This window comes from Halichoerus grypus, chromosome 12 (genome assembly GCF_964656455.1).
Source record: "Halichoerus grypus chromosome 12, mHalGry1.hap1.1, whole genome shotgun sequence".
NCBI classification, from domain to species: Eukaryota; Metazoa; Chordata; class Mammalia; order Carnivora; family Phocidae; genus Halichoerus; species Halichoerus grypus.
In genome coordinates this window covers 84786304-84811895 of record NC_135723.1, presented here as the reverse complement: position 1 = coordinate 84811895, position 25592 = coordinate 84786304, and the positions used below count along the sequence as shown (strand labels likewise).

Genomic DNA, 25592 nt, shown 5'->3' with positions numbered 1-25592 from the left:
TGTTCTGCTTTCTTCCATATCTGTGATTTATAGTAAAACCCTGTGCTCTGTGTCCTGCAGGGGCCAAATCACGGGTCCCACAACCCTTTTCTTTTGTGACGAAAACAACAAAAGTCTGGCCCTTGCCAATGGAAGTCTTGTTTTCTGCCTCAGAATTACACAGACCCTTTCAGCTCTTCAGTGGCCTGCTTGCTTCTTCAGAGGACCTGCCTTCCCCTGGGGGCAGGACAGAGAGACCCATTATCCCTGCTCCCCAGTGGTGGAAGGCACAGTGTCTGATCAGAAGGAGTGGGGCCTCAGGATGGGGTGGGGGCACCTCATTTGTATCTCAAAATATCGTCCCTTTCTCTCCCTTAAATAAAGTGCTTGCTTAGCAAATGCCCGGCCCGGACTCACTGCTCAGTGCCTGACAAGCGTGGTGACCGTGGGTGAAGAGAAGGGGGAAAGAGGATTTCCTCTCCCTGGGTGGGTGGTGCTGTGCTGCGCCGGCTCTGACTGGCTTGTGACCCTGCTCCCCAGACCAGGGGAGACTGTGAGTGTGTTCACCTTCCTTTAGAGGGCGAATGGGATCCTCCAAGCCGGGGCCTCTGAGATGTGGCCCTCCCCGCTACACAGCATGGGAATGAAGCAGGCAGAGAAGGAAGCTGCCTGTCCGTACCCACCTCTCCCTCGGGCTGCCGGAGATGCCACCCCTGGGGCCCCACTCCTTCTGATCAGACACTGTGCCTTCCGGATCATCTCAGAATGTAAACACCAAGGGGACAATGTGTATCCAGTAGCTCCCAGAGAGTGAGTTATCTGCTCTGGGCCTGGAGGACGCTGCAAGAGGACGAAATACAAGGGCTGCTAGCCCCCTGATCCTCCTGAATTCCTGAGGACTGAAGAGGCATTTCAAGCCGCCCCTGTCCCCTCAGTGCTGAGCCCAAAGCACCAGAGGCCACCAAGCCTGTTCAAACGTGTTATTTATTTCCTAAGGGGTGAGGGTAAGGGTGTGGGGAGGACGATGTATCACTTGGGTTTCAGGAGGAGCCCAGGCCTTGGGGAAGGGAATGAATGCTCCTGCTCTGCCCTGAGTGCTGTTGCTAGTAGGGGTGATTGAGGGTGTGCTGCATGATGGCGCGAAGCGCCAGCCACGTCTCATGGGCCGTGGGGACGATCTGGGAGGCCGGCAGCAGGAAGCCATAGCGCCCCGTGTCCCGGAGCTCGAAGGTGAAGGAGTACTTGATGCCACTGTCATAGGCCCAGTCGACAGTGATCCCGCTGGCCACATCTGGATATAAAAGGGCAAAGAAATGCCCCCAGAAGAAAGAACAGGGTGTGGTCCTAAGGTGCAGAAGTATCCTGAGTGGAAAGTGGGCCCTGGGGGCCAAACCCCAACTCACCCCAGACAACACCACGCCTTCTGACCCCAGCATCAACCTGGGCCACACCCTGCCCCCCCTCCCCATTCTCTGCCCCAGCAAAAAGAAAGCTCCTTGAGGCCACCAAGGAGCGTTCCTTCAAGAAGGATCTTCTCCTCCAAGGAACATCACAGTAAGCCAGACATTGGGAACCAGGCATTAATTAATGCTGCAAAGAAAGAGTTGCCTGTTTCTGGGGACCACCACTCACCCCTCTATTCAGATGTGGACAGCAGCTCTGACCCCGCTCAGTTAGATCTATGGCACTGCCCTGTGGCCAACCAGCCCTGCCAGTCAGCAAACAGCCTGCACTGCCCAACCCCAGGTGGGTGTGGGGCCTAGAGCAGCACCCGGGGAAGGCTCACTCACAGAGGGTGCTGCTGATGCTGCCACAAATGTACTCGATCCCGTGGACCTCATACAGGGCCTGCGCTGCGTCCTTGGCAAGACTGTACTGAGAGATTGCATCCAGAGGGTGAGAGGCTGGGGCTCCCCACGCTCCCACACCCTCATCAGCCGCTTAGAAACCCAGAAGTTGAATGTGCAGATGGCTCTCACGAGAAGGGAGCACAGCCCCTCTGGCTTTGAACTTGACCACATGTGAGAACAACAAGCTCTCCCCCTCCTCCCCACCATGGGGTCACCTGGTCCAGACCCTTGTTTCAGAGTGAGGGTCTGAACCTCTGCCTGAGGTCTGCCTGAGGCCTCCCCCAAGCCCCAAGCAGCCAATCTCACCAACTCCTTCTGGTTTGGAACGGGCTCCAGTGAGTGGCCATAAGGGTACATGAGCATCTGAGAGTAGCTGTGAATGGAGATCAGAGCCTTGATGTTCCCATGGGCAGTGATGAAGTCCACAATGGCCGCCACCTCCGGCTCCGACTGAGGGGAGGGCCCACGATAAGTCTCTGAGCAGGGGTTGTCATTAGAACCATTTCCTGGAAGAAAAATAAAACCTCCAGAGGGTTCGAATTCCCGGGTTTGGGAAAGACACTTAACGCTCACAAAATATCCAGGTATTCCTCTACATCTCCCAGCCTCCTTTGCAGTTTGTTTGAGGTCATGTGACTACTTCTGACCAATGAGAATGTGAGCAGTAACGATGGGTCACTTCTAGTTTGAGGCTGTTAAGAGCAGGCATGACTTCTCCACAGTCTCTTCTGTCTATGTGGTTGGGAGCAAAAAACTCTAGATGGAGGAAGCATTCTGGATCCCTCTGTCACAGTCGGAAGAAAGCTGCCAAGGAGAGTCACCTACCCACGTTGGACTTCATGTGCCTGAAAAATAAACTTTTACTGTGTTCAGCCACTGAGATTTGGATGGCATTTATCACTGCTGCACACCCTAGTCTAATACATCAGAGGAGTGCATTCACACCATGACTCAGCAACTCTGTGGGCCTTCTAGAGAGCTCCCTTGGCTTGTCCTTTGCTTAAGTCCTGACCAAGGACTTAGAAAAGCGGGACTGCCTTCAGAGGAAACTCTAGGCCTCCAACCCTGGCTTCCCCGACGAGCGGCGACCCCTTCGAGCTGACCCTTCTCTGCCGACTGTCCACTGCCATGCCGAAGGCTTGGGTCAGTTGAGTGCTCAGACTGAGTATCTGCTCAAGCTTTGCCACAACCGTGGCCCCAGAAGCAACATGGACTTGGGGCCAGGAAAAGAGAGAATAGAGCCCCATAGCTGCCTGAGACTGGTCTGGGAGCCACAGATGTAAAGAGCCTTTGACAATTCTTCTTGGGGACCTCAGTTAGGGGAGAGGAGCTGAACTTCTATTTTGTTCACAAATTTAATTGGTTCCCATCTCCTAGATTCTTTGCTCTCCATCTCTTTCCTTCCTCTTACCCTCTTCTTGTGTCTTCTTCCCTTCCCCAAGGGCCATGTCATGGAGGGCTGGGCTGTGGGCTGGTCAAGATTTGTGGGTTAGGAACACATTTGGAAAGAGCCATCCCAGTTCCTCCTCTCATTCCTCCCTGAAATGACTGCATACAAGCTTGAGGCCAAGGTCAGGGGTCACCCCAACTTCTGAAGCCTCCTGAGGATGCCAGAGTGCTCCCCTAGACCCTCAGGGCAGTGTGCTGGCTGGAGGGCTGGGGGGCTGGGGGGCTGGCCCAGGGACCGGTTGAGATGCTGCGCTAGGCTTGGAGCAAACCAGTGCTCTCCGGGGAGTGCAGGTGAGGGCAGCATGAGTGGGAGGGATGGTCTACAGATGACTCATTATGCAGCAATTAAATTAAGGCAATGATAAAACCATAAACAAAATCTTCCCGCCTGAGTCACCAACCCAGGCACACACTATTTCTGTCCGCAGGCAGGCCCAGAGGCGGTTCTGTCACCGGGGAGTGCGTCCCCCCCTTGGTCTGCGGGGTCCCGCCTGGGGTAGGGACCCGGGCTAGAAGGGGATGTGTCTGCAGGAAGCGAGGGTGAGGAGCAGCCCCACAGGCTGGACAGTGGCCCTGTTTGTTGTGTCTGCCGGGAGCTTCTGCACCTGCTCCACTTGATGAATGACAAACAGCAACAGATGAGCAGAGCGGGGGAGGCTGAGAGCTTTGTCTGCGTTTGCAGCCCACGCAGGGAAAGCGGTTCCCCTGCCAACGACCAGGTGGCTTTGCCCAAATATGGAGAAACACTTCAGGCCATTAGTTCTGGTTTGAGCTAAGCAGCATAAACTAATCTTCCCCGGACCAAATGGGAATTAGCTGCCTGCCTCTCTCTGACGTTCACAGTCCAAGTCCTCTGAGCCTGCCTGTGTCACAAGTACCTGCTAATGGATTCATTAGCTATTTATTTTTCCTTCTCTGAAACTGTAATTTGTAGCAAAGGGAAATCTCTGGAAGGACATGGTAAATTATTAAAAGCAGTAATCTTTGGGTAGTGGGATTATGGGAGTTTTTTTGTCCCCTCTGGGCTTTTTTTTTTCCCATACATTTTTTTTATATTGTGTATATACTGATTCCTCCCCCCTCCTGCCCCCTGTGGAGAAACACACAAAAGTTATTTTCCTTAAGAGATGATTTGTCTTTCTGCTAGCCAGTTTATCTTGGGATCCGTGGGCACTCGCTTCAGCCGGTTCCGAGGGGCCCACATGGATGCCCACTCGGGGCAAGTGTCTGGGCATTTGGAGGTGAAAACACCCATTTTTACACGGTTGTGTTCCCTTACACAAGCAGCTACACACACAGCACCAGATTCTCAGACAACCCCACACACACACACACCATGGGCTGAGAGCCTTGCTCTGGATGCTTCAGATGCTGATTTTTCAATGAGAACCAACTGAAAGAAGCCAGATTTTCAAAGTGATGGGAAGATCTAGAATGTTCTATCTCATTGGTTTGGCCTCCCATCTGTGGATCTGCTTTTCAACAGCAATGGCACTGTCTCCTTGGAGCCAAACTCCGACCCTCCACCCCACCCCAGTATAGTGGGTGCCACATCTGGAGCCTGAAGGCTGGGCCCATGCAACCTGTCCTGGCTAGACCTAGCATCCCACCCATCAAATTGCTGCATTCCCAGGATCCACATAATGGTCTCTAGGTTTTCTGGAGGCCTCAGTTTCCCCATCTAGTCCCTATTCTCCTGGTATGGTAAGGGAGATAATCCGGAATAACACCAAGGAACTTGGGAGGAAGCTGCCCACCTCTGCCTAGAACAATATGACCCTGCAGACATGCACCAGCCCATCAGCCCAGGATTACAAAGCAACTAAGTCAAAAAATAAAAACCAGGCTCAAGTCAGAGTTGATGATAAGAAATTGGCTTATTCTATATTAAAACTATTGTTCTGGCCTCCCCAAAGGGCAAATTTCAGGTCCTGGCTCTCAGGAAATGAGTTTGGAGGCATTTTCTTTTGGTGGGCTCCCTACAAGGGCTAGAGAGATTTGGGGGGAAGGGCATAAAAACTGAGTTTTGAGCAACCAGCAAGCCCATCTTGTGTCTCTTGAAGGTACAACCTGAAGACTATCTGTACCTTCCCCTCCCATGTTTAGGATTTGACCCCCGCAGTCCGCTCCCCGTGCAAGGAGCTGGTTCCCGTGTTTCCCACGGAGCCCGCACATATGCATATGCTGACCACACATGCGCAGCCTCTCCCCGTAACGCCCAGCCAATCCCAGGCATGTGCTTGCCTGTCCCCGGCCATGACTCACTTGCATTAGCTCACTACCCCGTCTCCCGAGGTATGCGTCCACATAACCTGACTGTGTGGGAGACGTGCCAAGGACCAAGTCTTCCTCCAGCCCTGCCCCCAAGTCCAGCAGACTGCCATACCTCCAAAGCCTGACTTCCAGTTCCTGTTAAGATCCACGCCAATGCAGAAGATTCCAGGTCTGGTGGACTTGTTCTTCCGCCACAGGCGGTTCTGAAAAAGCCCAGGGCAGGTGACATTCACCCCTTCCCCAGGGGTGGGAGCCTCTGACATCCCGGCCTAGGAAGGCGGGTCTGGCGGGACAGAGAGTGGCAAAAGGAAGGAATCTCTAGGGCAGGCTGCGGCTGGCATGAGGATGGGCCAGGACGGCAGATCACCTTGTGGCTAAAGCCAGGATGTGGGGAGAGGCCCGAGGACAGGCGCAGGCTGCCGGCAGTGGCCTTCCGGGGCAGCAGGACAGGGGTGGAAGGGCAAGAGCCATAGCTGACCCGAGTCACCCGCCAGCCCCCAGGGAACCTCAGCTCAGCTTCCCAAAGCTGCAGCGACCTTTCCTGCATCCGCACCCCCCCCCCCACAGAGCTGACCCTGACCCTTACCCCTCTCCCTCCCTCCCAAATGCCCTCACCATGCTGTGGGTAAATGCAAAGCCATCAGGGTTGGTGACAATCTCCATGAAGATGTCCATGGCGTTCAGTATGTTTGTCAGGGTGCTGTCTTTGCCATATTCACTGACAATCTGCAAGCGAGGGCAGAGTGGGGCGGGGGGAGGGTTGGGAGGGATGGGAGGCGCTGCCGGGCTCTGCTCTAAGGTGGGTCAGGGCATTTGCACAGCCAGCGGCTGCAGGCCGGGTGGCATCAGGCCGTCAGATACATTCTTTGTGCAGAATGAGAGGCTTGGATTTTAAACAACCAGGAGGCAGAGGCTCGGTGTGGGCGCTGTGCTAAGAAGGGCAGAGCTCACGGCAACTGTTCCAAAGGACAGGAGGGGAGGGAGCCCCTGCGTTTAAACAAACCCAGTATAAATTTTCAACTGGAGACACCCCGAAATAGTCAAGCAGTCCCCACCCCTGCCCCACCCCCATCACCTGCGCTGACCTTCTTGGCAGTCCAGATCCCAGTGGCGTGGGTGATCCACTCCCGGGAGTGGATTCCAGTGTCGATCCAGATGGCCCGGCGCTGAGAACCTCCAGTGCTGAACTGGGTAAAAGCACAAGGTCCCAAACAAGTTTGAACTGAGACAGCTGCAGGGCTGTCCCTAGGCTCCCAGGAGCAGGCCCCAGAGGTCTCCGCACCGCCCGGGGTGGCGCTCTGGGCCCAGGAGGGGGACTGAATGCGCAGGTACTTGTGCGAGTCCACGAAGTGTGGGGGCCCTGGGACGCAGTGGGGCACGTGCACGTGGGGAGCCGAGTGATCCAGCCAGAAGCACAGAGCTTCCTTCGACTAGTGTTTCTCAAACTTTAGAGGGCACGTGAACCCCCCAGGATCTCACTACCATGCAGACTCTCCGTCAGCAGGTGTGGGGAGGGGTCCAGGGCTGGGCATTCCTGCCAGGCTCCTGGGGATGCTGCTGGGGTGCCGGGACCACACTTTGTGTAGTAAGGTCTCAGACAACATTAAAGGGAGAACACGCACAGCCCCCGGGGGAAATCAAGGCAGGGATGGAGGAGGTCACGTCCCAAGGGAGAGGAGGACACTTGGCCCTTTGGAAGAGTCCCCCAGGGCAGGGTTGAGGGCAACAGTGCTCGTCTGCTCTGAGAGCTGGGTGTCAGGGGCCCTATGGGGTCCAACCTCCTAAGTGCCCTTTAGGGCACATGCTAAGAATTGTTTTCGGCGGCGGGGCGGGGGGGGTTCACACTCCTACCTATCCTGCCTCCGCTCATGACCAAGGGCATTGCGGCTGCCAACTTCGCTCAAACTCTGTTTCCAGCGGCCACTGGGAAGGGCTGGGAGGTCTCCCCACAGACTCAGGCCTATCTGAGGGGTTGCCTGAGCCAGACGACCTCAGTCATTTGGAAATGAGGCCTCTATTTACCTCTCTTCCCATTCAACAGATGAAGCAACCAAGGGAATAGGGAGAAAGCCGGCTCCCCCACATTCACATCCCAAGACCAGCATGACACGACCGCCACCTTGCAGTTCCATCTCCTTTGCAAACCTCCCACCTACTTCCTGACTGAGGATATGCCAGGTCATCACACAGTCGCCTGCCCATACCTACAAGGGTGGGGCCCTGAACACCACAACCCCAGAGCTGTGGGTCACCTCGGGCAGGAGGATATACAACCCCCCCCCAGCCATGACCCCACATGAGTTCAACCTTATGCCGGAGGCTCTCACTGTAGAGTCTAGTGGTCAACACCGCCAGCTCTTACCTTCAGGACAAGAATGGACCGATTTTCAAAGCTGTGGCCAATCCGAATTTTTGAGACAATATCTGAATACTCAGTTACAAAGTTGTCCATCCAGCTATATATCTGCAAGGAATGACATCTATCAGACGGGCACCTAGGCAGGGAGGGGCAAACCCCAGGGTCTCCCCGGATATTCTCCCTCCCCCATCCCGCCCTCCTGAATGCTTTCCCACTTCCCTTGAGGATCTAAAAGAACCCAGATGGAGAACTGCCCAAATCAAAGACACCCACCAGGCCCAAGGCAATGAGCTGCGGTCGGCCTGGATTCGAAGGCCACTCACCACACCCAGAGCTAAGCCTTCGCGCATGATCACCCACTCAGTCCCCAGGGTCAGCCTGCAAGGCTCTCGTGGGGTGGCAGTTTCTCTCGCTTCCATTCGCTTGGCCCACTGAGTCCATCTGACAGACCCCACAGACCCAGCAGTGCTGTTATGGTCTTCTCGGCCCTTTTAGATTCTAAGCCCTCTGAAGGCAGGGTTATTTATCTCTGATACCAATACACACTGACAGGCCATATTAATCCCTTCCCTTCCTCTATCAATGTATATAACTGAATTACCAAATATATGGAAAAAAAATGGATCTTCTATTACAGGCCATGTGAAACAGGGAGAGTAATGATGACGATCATAGAGTGGACAATACCAAAATCACCACGTCCTTTACATGAAAATAGGACCTGAGGGCGCCTGGGTGGCTCAGTTGGTTAAGCAACTGCTTTCGGCTCAGGTCATGATCCTGGAGTTCCAGAATCGAGTCCCGCATCGGACTCCCTGCTCAGCAGGGAGTCTGTTTCTCCCTCTGACCCTCCCCCTTCTCATGTGCTCTCTCTCTCTCATTCTCTCTCTCAAATAAATAAATAAAATCTTAATTAAAAAAAAAAAAAGAAAGAAAATGTGACCTGAGCCTTGAGTTTCTTTCTGGACTGGGTGTCTCTGTGTTCTCCTTTATAAACAAGTCACAGTCGGTCACGCCTGCCCTAGCTGGCTGTCACTGTGATCAAGCATTTTCTCCAACCGAGGCAACTCTGTTCTACTCTACCAAGTGGCTCTCCAACGTGCCTGGCTTCCTGCTCCTGCTACACCCTGGCACCCACACTGGGGCCCCTTGACACCAGAAATGCTTGTGGAGAGGCCGAGACCCCTGAAACCCCAGCCCCAGTGTTGGCTATGGAGACGACAGCCCCTGCCAGTGACGCGTCCCTACCTCAGCGTCCTGCCTAGCAGGCCCATTACTCTGTCCTGTACCTGCCCCGGGCGGCACTGCTGAGCTACAGTGCTCTCTGAGTCCTCGCTTCTGGACTTCTTGGAAGCCGACTCTTTCTGACAGGCTTTCACCCAGTGTCTGCTCTGCACTCCCCCAGTGTCGGCTCACGCTCTCCCACAGACCTCAGTCTTTCATCAGTCTCTGCCCGAGTCTGGAGACCCGGGGAGCCCAAAGGGACAACAGAGCCCAGAGCTTGACTGGGCAGACCTACCTCCTCCAGGGTGTGGTAAGAGGAGTAGCTGAAGCTACTGGTGCTGCGCTCCAGCCGGCGGGACTTTGCCATGGCTTCTCTCTCCTCATCCAGCAGCACCTAGGAGACAAGAGCACACACTGGAAGGGAAGGGGAGGACGGGGCCAGGCCCGCCTCCCCTGAGCCCTGCCTCAGCTGGCTGGGCACAAAGACAGCACCGACACAGGAGAGCGAGCCACCGTGAGTGTGAGCTGCACAACGGAAGGAGACGCCGGTTGCTAGGTGACTCTGCTTGGCGAGCCAGCAGTCGTGCCGCCATTTCCCAAGTGAGCACAGGGTGAGGAGTCCGGAGAGCTGTGTTCCAAGTCTGCCGCCAACTTGCTGTGAGGCCTTGGCCTCAGTTTCATCAGCGTGAACATTGGGACAGTGAGAACCTGCCTTGCCCATATCATAGGATAAATGTAATCATGGATATGAAAGTGTTTTAGAAAAGTGCTCATGATCTACTGGTCCTCTAGGAACACTGCTGAGTCAAGGCCCAAGCTGAACCATGTACTCCTGGAGGAGCAGAGGGCTCCCCTGACCCACAACAGCCACTCTACCCACAGGAAGTAGCCTAACAAGTGACGTCCAGGCCATCTGGAAAGCCAGCTGTGGACTAAATGGGGCCAAATAATTATGGGATTAATGTGCCAATGGTCTTTTACTCACCTTCTCAACTGCCTCTCAAACACAAGTATAGGTGAGCCAAAAGCAATGTGCTTGGGTATCATTTGGAGTTGGTACTCAGTCCCCGCGTGCTCCTTCCCACTGACCACAGGGAGGGCACGTAGTTGGATTGGATTGCCCTCCTACATCGTTCTGGGACACTTTTCCCAGCTTGGGACTCAGAGGTGGGCAGGTGCCCTTCACCCCAAGCTCATACCCTTACATTGGACAGAGACACCCCAGGATTCTGTGCTGACTTGCAGCATGGGAAGTGCCTGGGCCTCTCAGCTGTGAAGGCTGAAGACCTCCCCCCAGAGTCACCCCGGTTTGAGCTCTGCGACCCAGTAAGTCTTGGTGATGCCTTGCTTCAGGCCAGGGCATCCTTTTAGTTTACCAGGCATCCCTATCTTCATTATCTCAGTTGATCCGGTCAGATGACCAAATGACAGGGTAGGAATTAAGTATCCGTGTTTTAGAGATAAAGCAGATTGGAGAGGTGAAGGGACTCAGTGGCAAAGCCAATAAGGGGCAGAGGTGAGGTAAGAACCCAGATATCCTATTCCTAGCCTTGGGTTCCTTAAGGCTGGCTAGCTATCAAAACCCTAAGGCTAATAAGAATAATAAACACATATGTTATTTATAATATGCATGATAGACATATATATGCACACACATAGATAAACATATCTACAGGAATATACAGTTGACCCTTGAACAATGAGAGGATTAGGGGCACCGAACCCCACACAGTTGAAAATCCACACATAACTTTTGACTCCCCAAAAACTTAACTACTAATAGCCTACTGTTAACCAGAAACCTTACCAGTAACATAAACAGATGATTAACACATTATTTTGTATGTTATATGTATTATATACTGTATTCTTACAATAAAACAAGCTAGAGAAAAGAAAATGTTATTAAGAAAATCGTAAGGAGGGTGCCTGGGTGGCTCAGTCAGTTTAGCCCCTGCCTTCGGCTCAGGTCATGATCCCAGGGTCCTGGTATCAAGTCCCACATTGGGCTCCTTGCTCTGAGGGGAGCCTGCTTCTCCCCTCCCTCTGCCTCTCCCCCTGCTTGTGCTTGCTCTCTCCCTCTCTCTGTCAAATAAATAAATAAAATCTTAAAAAAAAAAGAAAAAATCATAAGGAGGGTTCCTGGGTAGCTAAGTCCATTAAGCGTCTGACTCTTGGGGGGCGCCTGTGTGGCTCAGCTGTTAAGCGTCTGCCTTCGGCTCAGGTCATGATCCCAGGGTCCTGGGATCGAGCCCCGCATCGGGCTCCCTGCTCCGCGGGAAGCCTGCTTCTCCCTCTCCCACTCCCCCTGCTGTGTTCCCTCTCTCGCTGTGTCTCTCTCTGTCAAATAAATAAGTTAAAAAAAAAAAAAAAGCATCCGACTCTTGATTTTGGCTCAGGTCATGACCTTGGGGTCGTGAGACCAAGCCCGGTATTGGGCTACACGTTCAGGGCGTAGTCTGCTTAAGATTCTCTCTCTCCCTCTTCCTCTGCCTCCACTTGTGTTCTCTCTCTCTCAAAATAAAGAAATAAAACCTTTTTAAAAACAGAAATCATAAGGAAGAGAAAATACATTTACAGTATTGTACTGTATTTATATAAAAAAAAATTCATGTATTCCCACACAGTTTAAACCCATGTTGTTCAAGGGTCAACTGTATGCTTATCTGTGTGTGTGTGTGTGTGTGTGTGTGTTTACAGAGAGAGCAAGCAAAAGCAAATGTGTAAAATGTTAACAACAGATAAAAAGTCCATCATACTACTCTTGCAATTAAGAGGTGTTTTAACATAATGAAAAAAGCAATACCCCGAGCACAGGAAAACATGACACTAAAATGTCAAAAAATACCAAAATGTAAACAATGCCTGTTAGAAGAGAAAGATTATGATTTTAAGCCATTTTTAAATTTTCTCTATTTTTACATTTTGGCAACATGCTTATACTAAAATACATATGATCTTCTAAATGAATAAATAATACTAAAACAAAAATAAAAACCCCTAGTGGCTAAAATACAGGAGCAGCCGTGGACTCTGGCCTCCACCATCCCTCCTGCAGACGAGACCACTGCCCAGTGGCCACCCGCCGTCCCCCCGCCCCGCCCCAGTCAGCTTGCTCACAACCCTCCAATTCGCAAAGTTAAAAGTCGGACTGGAAAGCAATGCCTGGACCTCATTTTCTTTTCTTTTTGAGCCCCGACTGCAAGTTTTGCAATGGGGACTGCATGTTAGGCAATGAGGACTGCAATGTTTTCTGGCCAAACTGGCTGGGCTGGGCACATTCCTCCTTGGGCAAAGCTGGGATTACTGGTGGAGTGAGGGAAGGCTGGACGAGCCTTGATCCTCGCTGGCACGGGCACCACCCTGGAAGCTCTAACAAAAGGGACTTGTCTTCTCCCAGGAACCCAACGGAAATCTCAGCAGCCCACCATGACCAGTGCGTGCCCTGACGTCACTCTGGGCAGGGCAGGACCAGCTGTGGAGAGCGGTTGCAGGGGAGCAAGCAGGCTGGGTTGGTGCACCCGGAAGTACCCCTCTGGCCCCACAGGAGTGAAGGGTCCGTACATCCGAATGCCTAGGGAATTGGTGGAGGGCCTGAGGCAGTGCGAGGGTGGAGGACAGGGAGGAGAAATTGGGAAGACAGGACCAGAGGACCCAGCTCTTCCCACAGACCCCCAGGGAGGCCCACAGGAACACAGCTCCCACGAGGCTGTTCTTTGTTCCACAGAACAGCTTGGGGGCAAATGGGAAATCAGCACCGAACTGCAAATAACTTTCCAAACACCCTCACAGGCTTGTGAATGGAGACAAGACCCGCTTACAGATGGGGAATGCTCAGCCCTCACAGCTGGGCCCCAGTTCCAAGAACACTAATCTACCCTGGCCTGAAAACTACACAGATGTTTGCTCCCTTCACAGGGCCGAGGGAAGGAGACGGGAGAACTAAGAATGCAGTCTTGCCACAGGCTCAGGGAAGCCTAATTACAGCCCTGTCAGGCTTCTCAGAGAGAAAAAGAAACAGCTCAGAAGTAAGCCATTTGCCTCCCTGGAAGCCATAACCTGACAAGGAAAGTAATACCTTGGTGTGAATTAATTTATGACAGGGGTAAGGAAGGATGGGAACACTGAGCAGAGAACAGCACCTCCAGGATGGAGGAGGGCAGGAGGCCGAGGGAGGCCCCGGAAAGGTGAAGTTGACGCCTGAAGGGAACCGGCACTCGGCAGCTGAACTCCACCCACAGACGCAAAATGGACGCGGCTCCGGGTAACAGCGGATGGGGAGCGTCTCACCCCCCACCCCCACCCCCCAGCCACCCCCGCTCTGTGCCGGTAGCAGGCACCTCTCCTCATAGGCCCCTGCCCTCCTCTTCCAGGCCGCTGCAAGGCGGGCCGCAACCGCAGTCCGCGCCTACATGGCGGTGGCTACAGATCTGGGGTTCTCCGAATGGACCCCCTCCGAGGTCAAGGCTGAGTGGTGGCCCCACTGCCCAAAAGGCAAAGTTAAATCCACCCACACCAACAACAATGGCAACTGCTGAGGCCGCAGAGGGCACAAGAGCAGAGAGAGTACAGGGCCTGTAGCCAGATTGTCTCAGGTTGAATCCTGACGCCATCACGGACGGGCAAGTCGCTCATCTCTCTGTGCCTCGGTTTACCAAAGTATTAATCTCTGTGTGCCTTCATAAAGCGGGGGTCATGTTAGCACACGCTTGAGCACATTCTGAAGCGTTCTCGTGAGGATTAGAAGGGTTAATAGGTGTAAAGTGCTTGAACTGTTGCCTAACACTCAGCTATGAGGAGCAGGAGGAAGAAGGCAGGGCAATAGTCGTTCTGGGGGGGGGACTCCCGGACTCTGTGGTGGAACAGTCATTACCAGGCATGACCAGGAACTCTGGAGTCCTCCAGAGAGAAGTGGTATCTGGAGGACTTGGATGGCAGACGGCCCCCATTAATGGTCAGTCAGCAAAGGCCCCCCTTCCAGGACCAAGAGAAGGGCCAGGCCTTCTCTCTCTGCCCGCTTGGAGCAGCCGGACTCTGCCTCTCCCTCAGGCCCTTGCCCGTGACTGCTGCTTTCCCCCCTTGCCTTCTCCTGCTCATCCCTGCCTGGCCTCCTCCCCTTTTAAGAGCTGCTGCCCAACCCCACGCCAGCCACCGTCATGGCCACTTTTTAATCTCTTCTTTTCAGTGAACAGGTGTTTGTTGAGCACACACTGGGTACTAAAGATATGGCAGCCGAGGAAACAAAACTGCCTGCCTTCCTGAAGCTTACAGTCTGGCAGGGGAGACAGACAATAAACAGCATAATTACATAAATTAGATAGGATATTAGAAGGTGGTAAGTGCCAAGGAGAAAAGTGAGGCAGTGGAAGGAGGGAGGGAATTGGGGAATGTAGGCGAAGGGTACAACTTAAAACAAGGTGAAAAGGTGACCTGTGAATAAGGTTTTGAAAGCAGTGAGGGAATAGGTCATGCAGATACCTGCAGAAACAGCATTCCAGTCGTAAGGACCAGGAAGGGCAAAGGGCCCTGAGGTATGAATCTAGTCAAGGGCTCTGAGCCAGGAATGGGTCAGGTAAGTTCAAGGAACATTAAGGAGGTCCAGGTGCCTGGAGCAGAGTGAGCAAGGGGAGAGCAGTCGGTGATGTGGGAGTGGGGCATAGATCATGTGGCGCCTTGTAGCCATTTTAAGGACTTTGGCTTTTACTCTGAGTTGGGAAGTCATTAAGGGTTTTAGGCAGAGAAGTGACATCATTGAATATAATGTGTAATACTAATAATTTTAAAGGACCCCTCTGAATGCTGGTTTGAGACTGGGCAACAAGGAGGCAAGGGTGGAGTTGGGAAGAGCAGTAGAAAACTCCTGGAATAATCCAGGGGTAGGGCTGATGGCGCACTGGCCTGGGGTGGCAGCATAGAATGGTCAGATACATTTTTTAATTGTTATGTTAATCCCCATACATTACATCATTAGTTTTAGATGGGTCAGATACATTTTAAAGGGAGAGCTGATGGGATTTGCTGACGAACTGAATGTGGGATGTGAGAAAGGAGTCAAGGATGACTCCAGGCTTCTTGTCTGAGTGACCAGAAGGATTGGCGTTGCCATTTCCTGAGACGGAGAAGGCTGTGGAGGAGCGGGTTGGGCAGGGGGTGGCACTCAGTTTGGAACAGTAAAGTCTGAGATGCCCATTAGCTAAGCAGGCAGGTGGTAATGAGGAGGAGGTGGTGGGATATAGGAGTCTAGAAATCAGGTTGAATGTAGGAGTCAGGCTGGAGCTCTAAGTATGGGAATATTCAGGAGGCTGAAGGTATTCAACACCATGACCCTGGATGAAGGGATAGAAGAGAGGTCAAAGGACAGAGCTGGGAAACAGGAAAACAACATGAAAAGGAGCAGCCAGTAAGATGGGTAAGACAAGAGAGGGCAGTGTCCTGGAAGCCAAGACAGGACATGTTTCAAAAGAGGAGAGAGTGACCAGTTGTGCTGAAAGGTGAAAGAACAAAGGGCACTCAAAGTTGACCACTGAGTTGGACCTAGGAGTTGTGGGTGATGACACAGTTTTGGTGACATGAGGGGTGGACGGTCTGCCCAAAGAGAGGGATGGAGATGGCAAGTATATATATTTCCAGGAGTTTTGCTGTATGGGGAAGCAGAGAAATGGGGTGATAGATAGCTGGAGGTGGAGGGAAGGGATGAAGAGTAGATTTTTTTTTAGGGCGGAAGAAATAACTCTATATTTGTATGCTAATGAGAATGATCCAGTGGGGGGGGGGGGGGATTGGCAAAGCAATATTTACACTAAACTGTGTTTTGCTCTAGATGCTCAGAGCACGGGTGGTTTTTGTTTTCTCCTTTGTGCTTTCCCCTATTTTCCAAATTATCTAACATGAATATTTATTAATTTTGTAATCAGAAAAAAGCCATTAAAATCCACAGAGCTGATTGCTCATGTGAAGCTTTTCCATGGTGACTCATCCTAGAGAGAGAAAAAAAAAAAAAACTACACCAAAACCAAAGGGCTGAAAAAAAGGGGGAGGTGAAGAAAAATTAAATGCAAATAGAGCTCACTCGGAATCAGATAATTTCTTGCCTGGCCCACTGCAATTTCCTCAGCACCCTCCTTCCTGTCAGTCTCTCCCTGCTCCTGTCCCCAACTCAACATTGTCACTGTCAGAGGGATTTTTCTTAAATGCAAATCTGATCATGTCAGAGCCCTCCGATGGCTCCCCCACGATTTTTGGGATAAAATCTCGACCTCATCACCCAGCAGAGGATGCCCTTTGTGATCTGGTCGGGCCTTATCGCCAATCGGGGGCCCCCTTCCCCTCCCGGTCCCCCCCTCGCCTGCTCTTCAGCCGCACCGTAATTACTGCCTTCTGAGAGCCGCGTGTCCTCGCTCCCATAGCAACCTGCTGCACTCCATCAGCACACTCATCCACTCCATTGTAATCACTGATTTACTCCCCTCCACTCCCCACCCCCATGACACCGGCGCCCCTGGATACAGGACCAGAGTTCTTATCTTTGTATTTCCTGCCCCTCGCACACAGTAGGTATCTGCACCAGTGGGTGGAACGAATGCACCCACCTCTTCTACCTCTCACAGCCCCCTGATCACAGCGGGGGGGCGGGAGGGGGGCACTTCCCTTCCTCAAAAATCTCCAGGGCCTCTGGCCAAAGCAAAAGCCCGCACCAAGGTTTTTCCCTCTCCCTCTCAGCCTGGTGCTGTCCAGCAAACATACCTCCACTTCTTTCCTTCCCCCGCATCCATTAATTCAGCTAAAATTTATTAAGCCCCAACCGAGTGGCAGGTGCTCTCGTAGGTGCTAAGGTATAAAGACAGACAGGGGCCTGATCCTGGACCTTGAGGGGCGCAGGAGAGGGGGCTCTGGAGACAAAGACCAACAGAATAGCAAGGTCTCTGTCTGGGCATGCTCTTTCTGAACCTGCCAATAGAGTAATTGCTGCGACAGTTGAGGGCCCACCGTGCAAGAGACACTATGCCAAACACCGCGGCTGAGAAGGTTCGGAAGATTCGGAAGAAATTCGGCCTGTGCATCAATAACTGAAACATAAGGCTGGAGGCCAACAACCTGAGTGGTGCAAAGCCTTCCCCTCCTGTTAGCACCTCTGAGCTTTGCTCCTCCTGGACACTCTCCCCCTCATCACCACAAATCAACTCGACACAGCAGCCTCCCCCAGGGGCCCCCTGCTCCCTCTAATCCAAAATGGGATCTTAAGTATGACCATCAGAGCTTGAGGCAGTGCAGACAGAGGGAGTTGTTGGTGAAAACCCTGCCTGGCTGGGTGAGGGCTGAGAGTCCAGGGCATCTTACTAAAAGGGAGTAAAAAGCATTATCCCCCTTCCATCCCCCCCCCCCCGAGGGATTCCAGGCCCAGGATGACAGGAGAGGACAGGCTGAGGAGAATGGGGACGACAGCTCCAAAGGAACCAGTGGGCAGGCTCAGAGGTGCCTCTGGGGCCATTCCTGATGTGCAGAAATCAACAGAAAATTTTGAGAGACCTCTTCATATCTGTTTGCCAAATGCTGCGGGGTTTCCAGGGCGCGGTAGAAAGCAGGGAAACGCAAACTTCAAAATTCAGGCTTGGGCTAAAGATGAGAAGTGAGTGCTATTTCCTTTGATGCGGCACCCTGTCTCGTCTGCGGGAGTTCCCCATTTTGGTTTGTGGGGGATTAATTAGAGAAAGAGCCCACCCCTCCACGCTGAGCAGCAAACACATGTGCCTGATGAGGGATAAAGGTCTTTGAATGGACCTAAGTGGCCCAGCCCTGTGGTCGCCTGGGAAAGGAATGTTCCTAATGCGTTTATCCCCCGGCATGTGGTGTCAAGTGTATGCGGCAGGGAGACTGGGCTCCCACACCCCCAGCCCGCAGAGATGAGCTGTATCACAGTGTGGCTGCGGAGGAATCTAGGTGGCTACGAATCTACAGGCCCCCAACAGCATCTGCAAAGGGGTGCGGCCAGAGAGGCCTAACCAGCACGTGGCGCCCCCAAGAACTGCTGTAGGAAGGAGGCTCCCTGGGATATCCGTGAAGACAGAACAGTGGAAATAAAATGTCATGACGTTCAGAAAAGACACTGTAAGGTGCGCTGACCAGCAGGGGTGGGGAGCTTGGCATGGCCGGGAGGGAGGCTCCCTCTGCCCTACCCGAGGGCAGGTCTGCGGCCACCTCTCCCAAAGCTATTGCCCTGGGAGCGTCCTGCCTGGGAGAGGTGCCCAGGACTGAGAGCATTGCGGTACCGGTGTCGGGAGGGAAACCACAGAGGGCCCACAGTTAAGTTTCTTTCACCTCTTGCCACTTCTCTGGAGTGAAGGAACTCTCTGGTACTGGATGGCTGAGACACCGCAAGGACAGGAGGGACAGTCAGAAAAGCCAGGGGAGGCATCCAGAGCTGCCTTCTCCTCGTGCCTAGGAAGACCTGAGCTACCTCCTCCTGCTCCCCTCCTCCTGGCTCTCCTCCTTGGCTGTGAGCTGCGAATCCCTCCCCAAGAGGACTCGCCCACAAGTGGCCACCATTACCACACTAGGAGACCCTCCCCCTGTGGACTCTGTCCTAGATTTAAATATTCTCTGAGAAGTGTGAGCTTTCATTCCTTCCGCAGCCACTTCACAAGAATGCAGATGGAACTCTAGAAACAAGATGTCCACTGTTAGCCCTGGCTTGTTTTCCTCCGTGTTGGGCCCAAACCAGAAAGGCATGTGGAAAGGGGGCCCCTAGCCGCAGCCCTGGGGCAGGACCTCACCTGGATGTCCTTTATCATGATGCTGTAAGCAAGGCCGTGAGACTCCAGGTAAGCTTTGATGTCTTTCAGTTCCGAGAAAGGAACTCTCATATCCACAGGGAGGCTGGGCCTGGCTGGGCTACGCCAGAAGTCCACCTTGGTCACAAAGGAAAGGAAAATAGACCCATTTATCGCGCGTCCTTACTCACCATCCTCTAGGCACCTTAGGGAGCCAGGTGATCATCTTCTCTTACACGGTTAAAAGGGCCCCAGTTCCAAAATCAAAACCCTAAGGCCAAGCAGAAAGACAGGGGCAAACAAACCAAATCCCCGAGCTGAGCTCCCCTCCATAATTCCAAGCACCTTCATCTCTCAGCCTCCCCCACACACTGCAACTTCACCTGGACCCCAAGAGCCCTACACAGTTGCTAAAAGTGAGACAGCTCATCATATGGGACATGAACATGGACAAGAACCCTGGTCAGAAGAGGGAGGCATCACTGCCCCCAAGCCCTGGAGAGGTGGGAGGCACCCAATCTGGATTCCCATGTCATCCAAATTTCCCAGTTTGTAAAACGGAGAGAACTGTTATAAAGTGCTGTGCGTCCTGGGAGAGAGGGGTACTCAAACAAATAGGGACAAGGGCTGCGGGCCACCTCCAGAAATATCTGGTTGTTTCAACGGCCCTCCAACAAAACCCTTCTATTCTAACAGTTGAAGAAAATGTTTTCCATCGTGGAATACTTGCAGAGGACAATGTTCTTGGAAACAAATGCTCAGCCTGACAGGGACGAACCCAAATAAAACACAGGTTTGCCAAGCTAAGCCATTTCAGTTGGGAAACAGATGTGTCCAGGCTGCACTCGGCATGGCGTCCCACCCAGGGACCTATGTGCCTCCCGTGTGGCTTTGGGACATCCCAGTCATTTGCGAAGTGGCCCCTGACGGGGTCTGCTCAACAGCCCCCCATCTAGGACAGAGGAGAAAGCCAAGAAGGGCCACCCAACCTTCTGGGCGAGTGTTCCCAACCTTTCCTGAAGAGGAGCCGCATGTGATTTTCCACAGTGTTGTGCTCTTCGGCAGAGCTGTCCGGCGGGCAGGCTTGGGGTGGGGGGAGCAGGCGAGGGGGCCGAAGTTATAAACCCTCCCCCCGGAGAAAAAGTAGATATGCCAATAATTTTACATATAGTGCAAGCCACTATAAGAGAGTGCACCACGTGTTCCTCAGCTCTGAGGAGTCCTCACCTTCTGGGGCTTCAGGCCCTCCAGATCCCTGAGAACTGAAAGCTGCTTCTCATTTTTAGCCAGGACTCGAAGAACCTGGTCTCTGGAAAGACACAGGGAGGGCAGAGGGAGCTGCGGAGAGGGCTTCCTGGAAGGCTGGGCTGCTTGGAGGAGGTGGAGTGAGAAGACACCAGGCCGAGGGCACCTGGCGGGAAGGCTGGGAGGTCAGAGGACCCTGAGCAGAAGGACGCGTAGCTCTGGGAAGCACACAAGTCCTTCAGCCTGGGATAGGGGCCGCTCCAGCCTGAGGACAGACCACCTAAGGGACTAAAGAAAGCCTGGCAGAGCTCCTGATGAACCCAGCGCCAAGACGGGGGAGGAAGTACGGGAAAGGAACTGCGGGGAATGGAGGAGGGCTGGAGAACAAAAGGAATGAAGGGGAGAAAGGCATAGATCCAGGGGACAGGGGAGACCAACTGTGGCCCCAAGTGCTCTTCATACAAGGGCGCGGGGCCGTGGTCTGTCCAAACCCTGGGCCCTCTCAGGCCTTCTCTCAAGAGCTTGAGGACACAGAAGGGGAGATCAGCCTCACGCTACCTTTTGGGAGGAAGCTGAGCCCCTTCCCATCCTGCTGGAGGAGCTGTGACCTCCGGGGTCTGCCGCCTGGGATGGCGCCGGCTCCCTCCCTGGCTGGCTCGGATATCAGGGAGGATGAAGGCCCTCACTAACCCCCTCTCTGATCACCACCATGGACATACCATGGAGTAGTCACCTTGCATGATCTTTGGGAGGCTGAGAAACAGGTCCCTAGAGGGCCTGGTGTGAGACACTAGGGCTTCTTGTTATTCACAGGAGGACAATACTGCCTCCCTAGGGCAAGGAGACATAGTCTTCTGGCGGTTACTAACTTCTTTAAGAATCAGAGGAAAGTTATAAACCTTCCCCCCAGGACAAAAAGTAGATAGGCCAATAATTTTACATATAATCAAGAATCAGGGGATTCGTGGAGCCCTGAAAGCTTCCCCATGGGCCACCGATTAAGAACTCACATGGGGAGGGACAATAACACAGCTGCTTGTCCTGCCCTTGAGCATGGGCATGGGAGATTATGGACCTGAATGGAACTGAGGGCCCGACTCCCTCCGCTTTGGCCAGGTCTCAGTAGGACAGCCACCTCCCCCCGCCCCCCCACACACACACCTGGTCCCCAAGCTCTCCACAGCCACCACCCCCCACACGGTGGAACAGCCACTCACCCTGTGAAATTCATTTGGCCCAAAGCTGCTGCCAGAATAAAGCTGAAGACCAGGAGCGTCCACCTGTCCACAGGGGACGGGCCAGGGCCCACACCTCCTCCAGGGGCGCCCTGCATGCTTCTTCCTTCAGGCGAGCTTCAGGGGCCTTCCTCGTGGGCAGCCATGGCCGAGGCCTCCAGACCACGCGGCACCTAAAGGCCGGCAGGCCCGGCCTGAGAACGGGCATTAGGTTCTCTCGGGGGAGACCCAGCGTGTGACTCCCACGCGCAGGGCCTGGGGAGAGCTAGGGCCACCCCTCCCCACTGCCAGGCAAATCCTCTCCTGGGAAGAGGAAAGAGGGAAAGAGAAGACAGGCTCTTGGCTTTCTCTCCTCCCTGGAGGTTTGCTGGGCCAGCCTCTGGTGAACATCAAATCCTCCATCTCCGCAGAAAGATGAGAACAGCTAGAGGCCCAAGGAAATCACTCCTTTCCTCCCTCTTCATGGAACGTTTTCCTTTTGCTCTCCTTCTCCCTCCCCATCCACTCACACTTCCCCTGGGCCACGTCCTCCTCACAGATAAGGGTGTGGACGCCACGGAAAGAACGCTGGGTTTAGAGACAGAGGCCTCGTGCTCACTTCCTGTCTAAAAGACTGAGGGCAACTGCCCTAATCTCTCTAAATCTCAGTTTGCTCATCAGGAAAATAGGGTTAATAATACCTCCCCTCCCTACCTCACAGGGGTTTGGGGGGGTATTAGATGAGACAACTTGGGTGAACTGGCTTGGCCAAGCCTGCAAAATAGAACGTATTATTATTTCAAGAGCATTAACGCTTAGTCACAGCTGCGTCTTAGGTCAGGACGTGAGTTGCAGCAGGCAGAGGGGGGACGGAAGGGAACGGAGAGGGGAACCAAGGAAAGAGACACATAGCATGAGGAGGAATTCGGGGAAGCCGCCCTTTCCTCTATCTTCAGCCGGTCGCCGGCAGGCAGGTGCAGGTAGTGCATTGTCTGCTAGACACCAAGGTCACTGCGAGCATCATGGTTCTCGACAGACAGCAGAGTCAATTTCTCGGTCCTGCCGAAGCCCCACACAGCCCCCTTTATGGTCTGGGAAGAGCGGGAATAAAGCCGAGGCCAGCACACAAAGCAGTCATATTGGAAGGAGAGAGTGAAAGATGATGCCTGAATGGTAAATGAATCTAACAGAAAATCCACAGGAGGCCGAGGAAAAGCAGAGGCTAAATCCAACAAAGTTGTTCAGCAGAGGACGTCAACAAAAGGCCACTTAACTGTCACCGGCGATTCTCAGAAGCCCCCCTCCCCATCCATCCTTTCCCAGAATGGCCAATTAACTGGCCATGTGTGCAGAGAGGGGAGCTCTTTTATTGACAGAATGCCCTGCTCCCACACCCCGCCGGACCTACTCCATTATTTCGTGGTTCAGCTGTTCAGACGTGCCAAACTCTCCTAGAACCCTGGCTTTGGGAACTCTCAGACAGAAACATTAGCAAAGGGTTTAAGGACCTAGAAAAGAAAGCAATTAGGCTTTCCACCCAAGTAACATTCAGCTTTAGTAGACATAGGAATAAAAGAGTGTACTAGTAAACAATAGCTCAGGAATTTAAAAGAAAAAAAAGTGGGATGGTGCTAGTCACCAAAAGTACCCAGCATCTTCTTGTTCAAAAGCATCATTTAAGTCACTAATAATAAGACAACTATCCCTGTCTTTTTGGTTTAGGGGTGGGGAGAGAGGGAGAGAGAGAGAAAGATCGAGAGCAAGGGCAAAAGAGAAAGAGAGAGAAAGAGAGAAGGGCACTTCAGAATTCTTGAGAACTCTATGGCAGCCCTTCCAATAGAACTTTCTGTGATAATGGAAATGTTCTATGTCTGCACTGTCCAATGGGATAGCCACTAGCCACTTGAAATGTGGCCAGTGTGACTAAGGAATTGAATTTCTTATTTTATTTAATTTTAATTAATTTCAATAATTTAAATAGCCACATGCAGCTAATGGTTATCACATTACACAGCGTAGTTCTGTGGGAATTCACCAGCCCTACAGCAGTCGCCTCCAATGGCTGGACTAGAAGCAGAGACACACAGCTCTGCTTGACTTAATACCTAATATTGGCTTCTCACTCAAAATTAATTATTCATCTAATCATTTACTCAATAAACGTCTACTGAATATCTGCTATGTGCCAGGCACTTGCCAAGGTGTGGGAATAAAACAGAGAGCAATAACAGACCTGGCCCTTAGATTTCTAATGGGGTAAGTAGACAATTAATTTAAAGAGCATGCAAATAATTGTAAAAATATAGCTGGTGTGTGTGCCACAGTATGCCATGAGGAGAGGTACCGTGGACTCCATATAGACTGAGGAGACAGAGTATTCTGACAGAAGTTCTGTTGGAGGACTTTTATCTCCTGCAGGTGGGGGGTTTAGATGCCCAAACAATCCTGCCCACGTGAAACAACTAAAATGCTGGATAACCTATTTTTAATAACTTTTAAAATGTATCACTGAGTTGGCATGAGAGTAAGAATCTACAGATCTCAAAAAGGAGTAAAAGCCAGACACCTCAACGGTAGACAGATTTTCCCCTGGAAGAGTTCTCTCAAGCCCAGTTCCTGATCTTCCTCCTCGGAGAATATACCTAGTATCTAGGGTCATTTTCCTTCTGCTCGAAGTAGATCTTTTGAAACTTTCCTTTAGTGATGTTCTCTGTTTTTATTTGTTTGGAAGTTTTATTTTGCTTTCATTTTATTTATTTATTTATTTATTTATTTATTTATTTATTTAATTTGTCAGAGAGAGCACAAGCAGGGGGAGCGGCAGACATAGGGAGAAGCAGACTCCCTGATGAACAAGGAGCCTGATGTGGGGCTCAATCCCAGGACCCTGGGATCATGACCTGAGCCAAAGGCAGACGCTTAACCGACTGAGCCACCCAGGCGTCCCTCATTCTTTTTTTTTTTTTTTTTTTTAAGATTTATTTATTTATTTGGTGGGAGGCAGGGAGAGAACACAAGCGGGAGGGGTAGGGAGAGGGAGACAGAATCTCAAGCAGACTCCGTGCTGAGCTCAAAGCCCGAAGTGGGGCTCACTCGATCTCATGACCCTGAGATCATGACCTGAGCCAAAACCAAGAGCGGGACATTTAACCTACCACACCACCCAGGCACCTTTATTTTGCTTTCATTCTTAAAATAGTGTAACTGGGTATCCATTCCAGGTTGATTATTGTTTTACTCTCAGCACATTGGAAACATCTTCCACAGTCTTCTGGCTTCCATTTTCACTGTTAAAATGTAATTGATTAGTCTAGTCACTGTTCTTTAGCAGGTAATCTTTTCTTATCCCTGGTTGCTTTGAAGATCTTCTTGTCTTGGATGTTCTGCAGTTTATCTTCATGTACTTATTCTTCAACTATCCCAAATAGATCTAGAGATGCAAAGTAATTGCAGTCAAAAGCCCAACAGTTCCACAAAACTTCACAAGCTGATAAAAATGTATACAAAAAAAACACAAACAAACACAATCCTAAGAGTCAGGATAATCCTGAAAACAAAGTGGGAGGACTTTCTACATGACACATTAAAACATATTATAAAGCTATAGTAATTAAGACACTGTAGTATTGGCACAGATAAATAGAGCGCAGAAACAAACCCAAGCATATTTGGAAACTTCCTTTTTTGCAGACTTGGCATAGCAGATCACTGTGAAATAGACAGACTATTCAATATATGTTTCTGGGATGATTGTAGATGTAGATGGAAAAAATGGAATTAAATCCCTATTGCACCACACATAAAAATCAATTCCAGGTAGATTAAAATGCTCACATGTATAAGGCAAAACTGTAACACATTTGGAAGACAATATAGAGAATATTTTCTGAAGTTGGGAGGGGGAATAATTTTGGTAAATAAGACATAAGGAAAAAAAGAACATAAAGATTCCCATAAAGGGCAAGATGGATAAAATCAACAAAATTAAATTAAATTTTAAGAACTTCTGTTCTTAAGATCCTTGACAGAGAATAGAAAGCCGACTTCAGGGACGCCTGGGTGGCTCAGTCAGTTAAGCGTCTGCCTTCAGCTCAGGTCATGATCCCAGGGTCCTGGGATCCAGCCCCATGTCAGGCTCCCTGCTCAGCGGGAAGCCTGCTTCTCCCTCTCCCACTGCCGCTCCCCCTGCTTGTGTTCTCTCTCTCTTTCTGTCAAATAAATAAATAAAATC

General features: G+C 51.9%; 1 protein-coding gene across 2 annotated transcripts; it reads right to left on the bottom strand.

Annotated features, from left to right (window-relative positions):
- Positions 1-949: 949 nt before the first annotated feature.
- Positions 950-21570, bottom strand: CPA5 (carboxypeptidase A5). 2 transcript variants are annotated; one of them, XM_036078434.2, is made up of 11 exons: positions 21365-21570; positions 20130-20211; positions 18906-19040; positions 9431-9529; positions 7915-8016; positions 6638-6739; positions 6168-6278; positions 5665-5755; positions 2136-2335; positions 1770-1854; positions 950-1270 (listed from the first exon to the last, which is right to left on the bottom strand). In XM_036078434.2, exons 1-11 carry the CDS (start codon positions 21478-21480, stop codon positions 1083-1085), a joined length of 1311 nt encoding a protein of 436 aa, XP_035934327.1. In that variant the 5' UTR covers positions 21481-21570; the 3' UTR covers positions 950-1082. The 2 variants fall into 2 exon arrangements, with proteins under 2 accessions (XP_035934327.1, XP_035934318.1); XM_036078425.2 differs by lacking the exon at positions 1770-1854.
- Between the last annotated feature and the right edge of the window lie 4022 nt (positions 21571-25592).

Excerpts from the sequence above, each read along its gene's own strand:
- CPA5 (XM_036078425.2), bottom strand. The coding sequence starts at position 21,480 with ATGCAGGGCGCCCCTGGAGGAGGTGTGGGCCCTGGCCCGTCCCCTGTG. Across the intron at positions 20,212-21,364 it reads GGCCAAATGAATTTCACAGG|AGACCAGGTTCTTCGAGTCC; the intron begins GTGAGTGGCTGT and ends GTGTCTTTCCAG. Across the intron at positions 6,740-7,914 it reads GGTCCATTCTTGTCCTGAAG|TTCAGCACTGGAGGTTCTCA; the intron begins GTAAGAGCTGGC and ends GCTTTTACCCAG.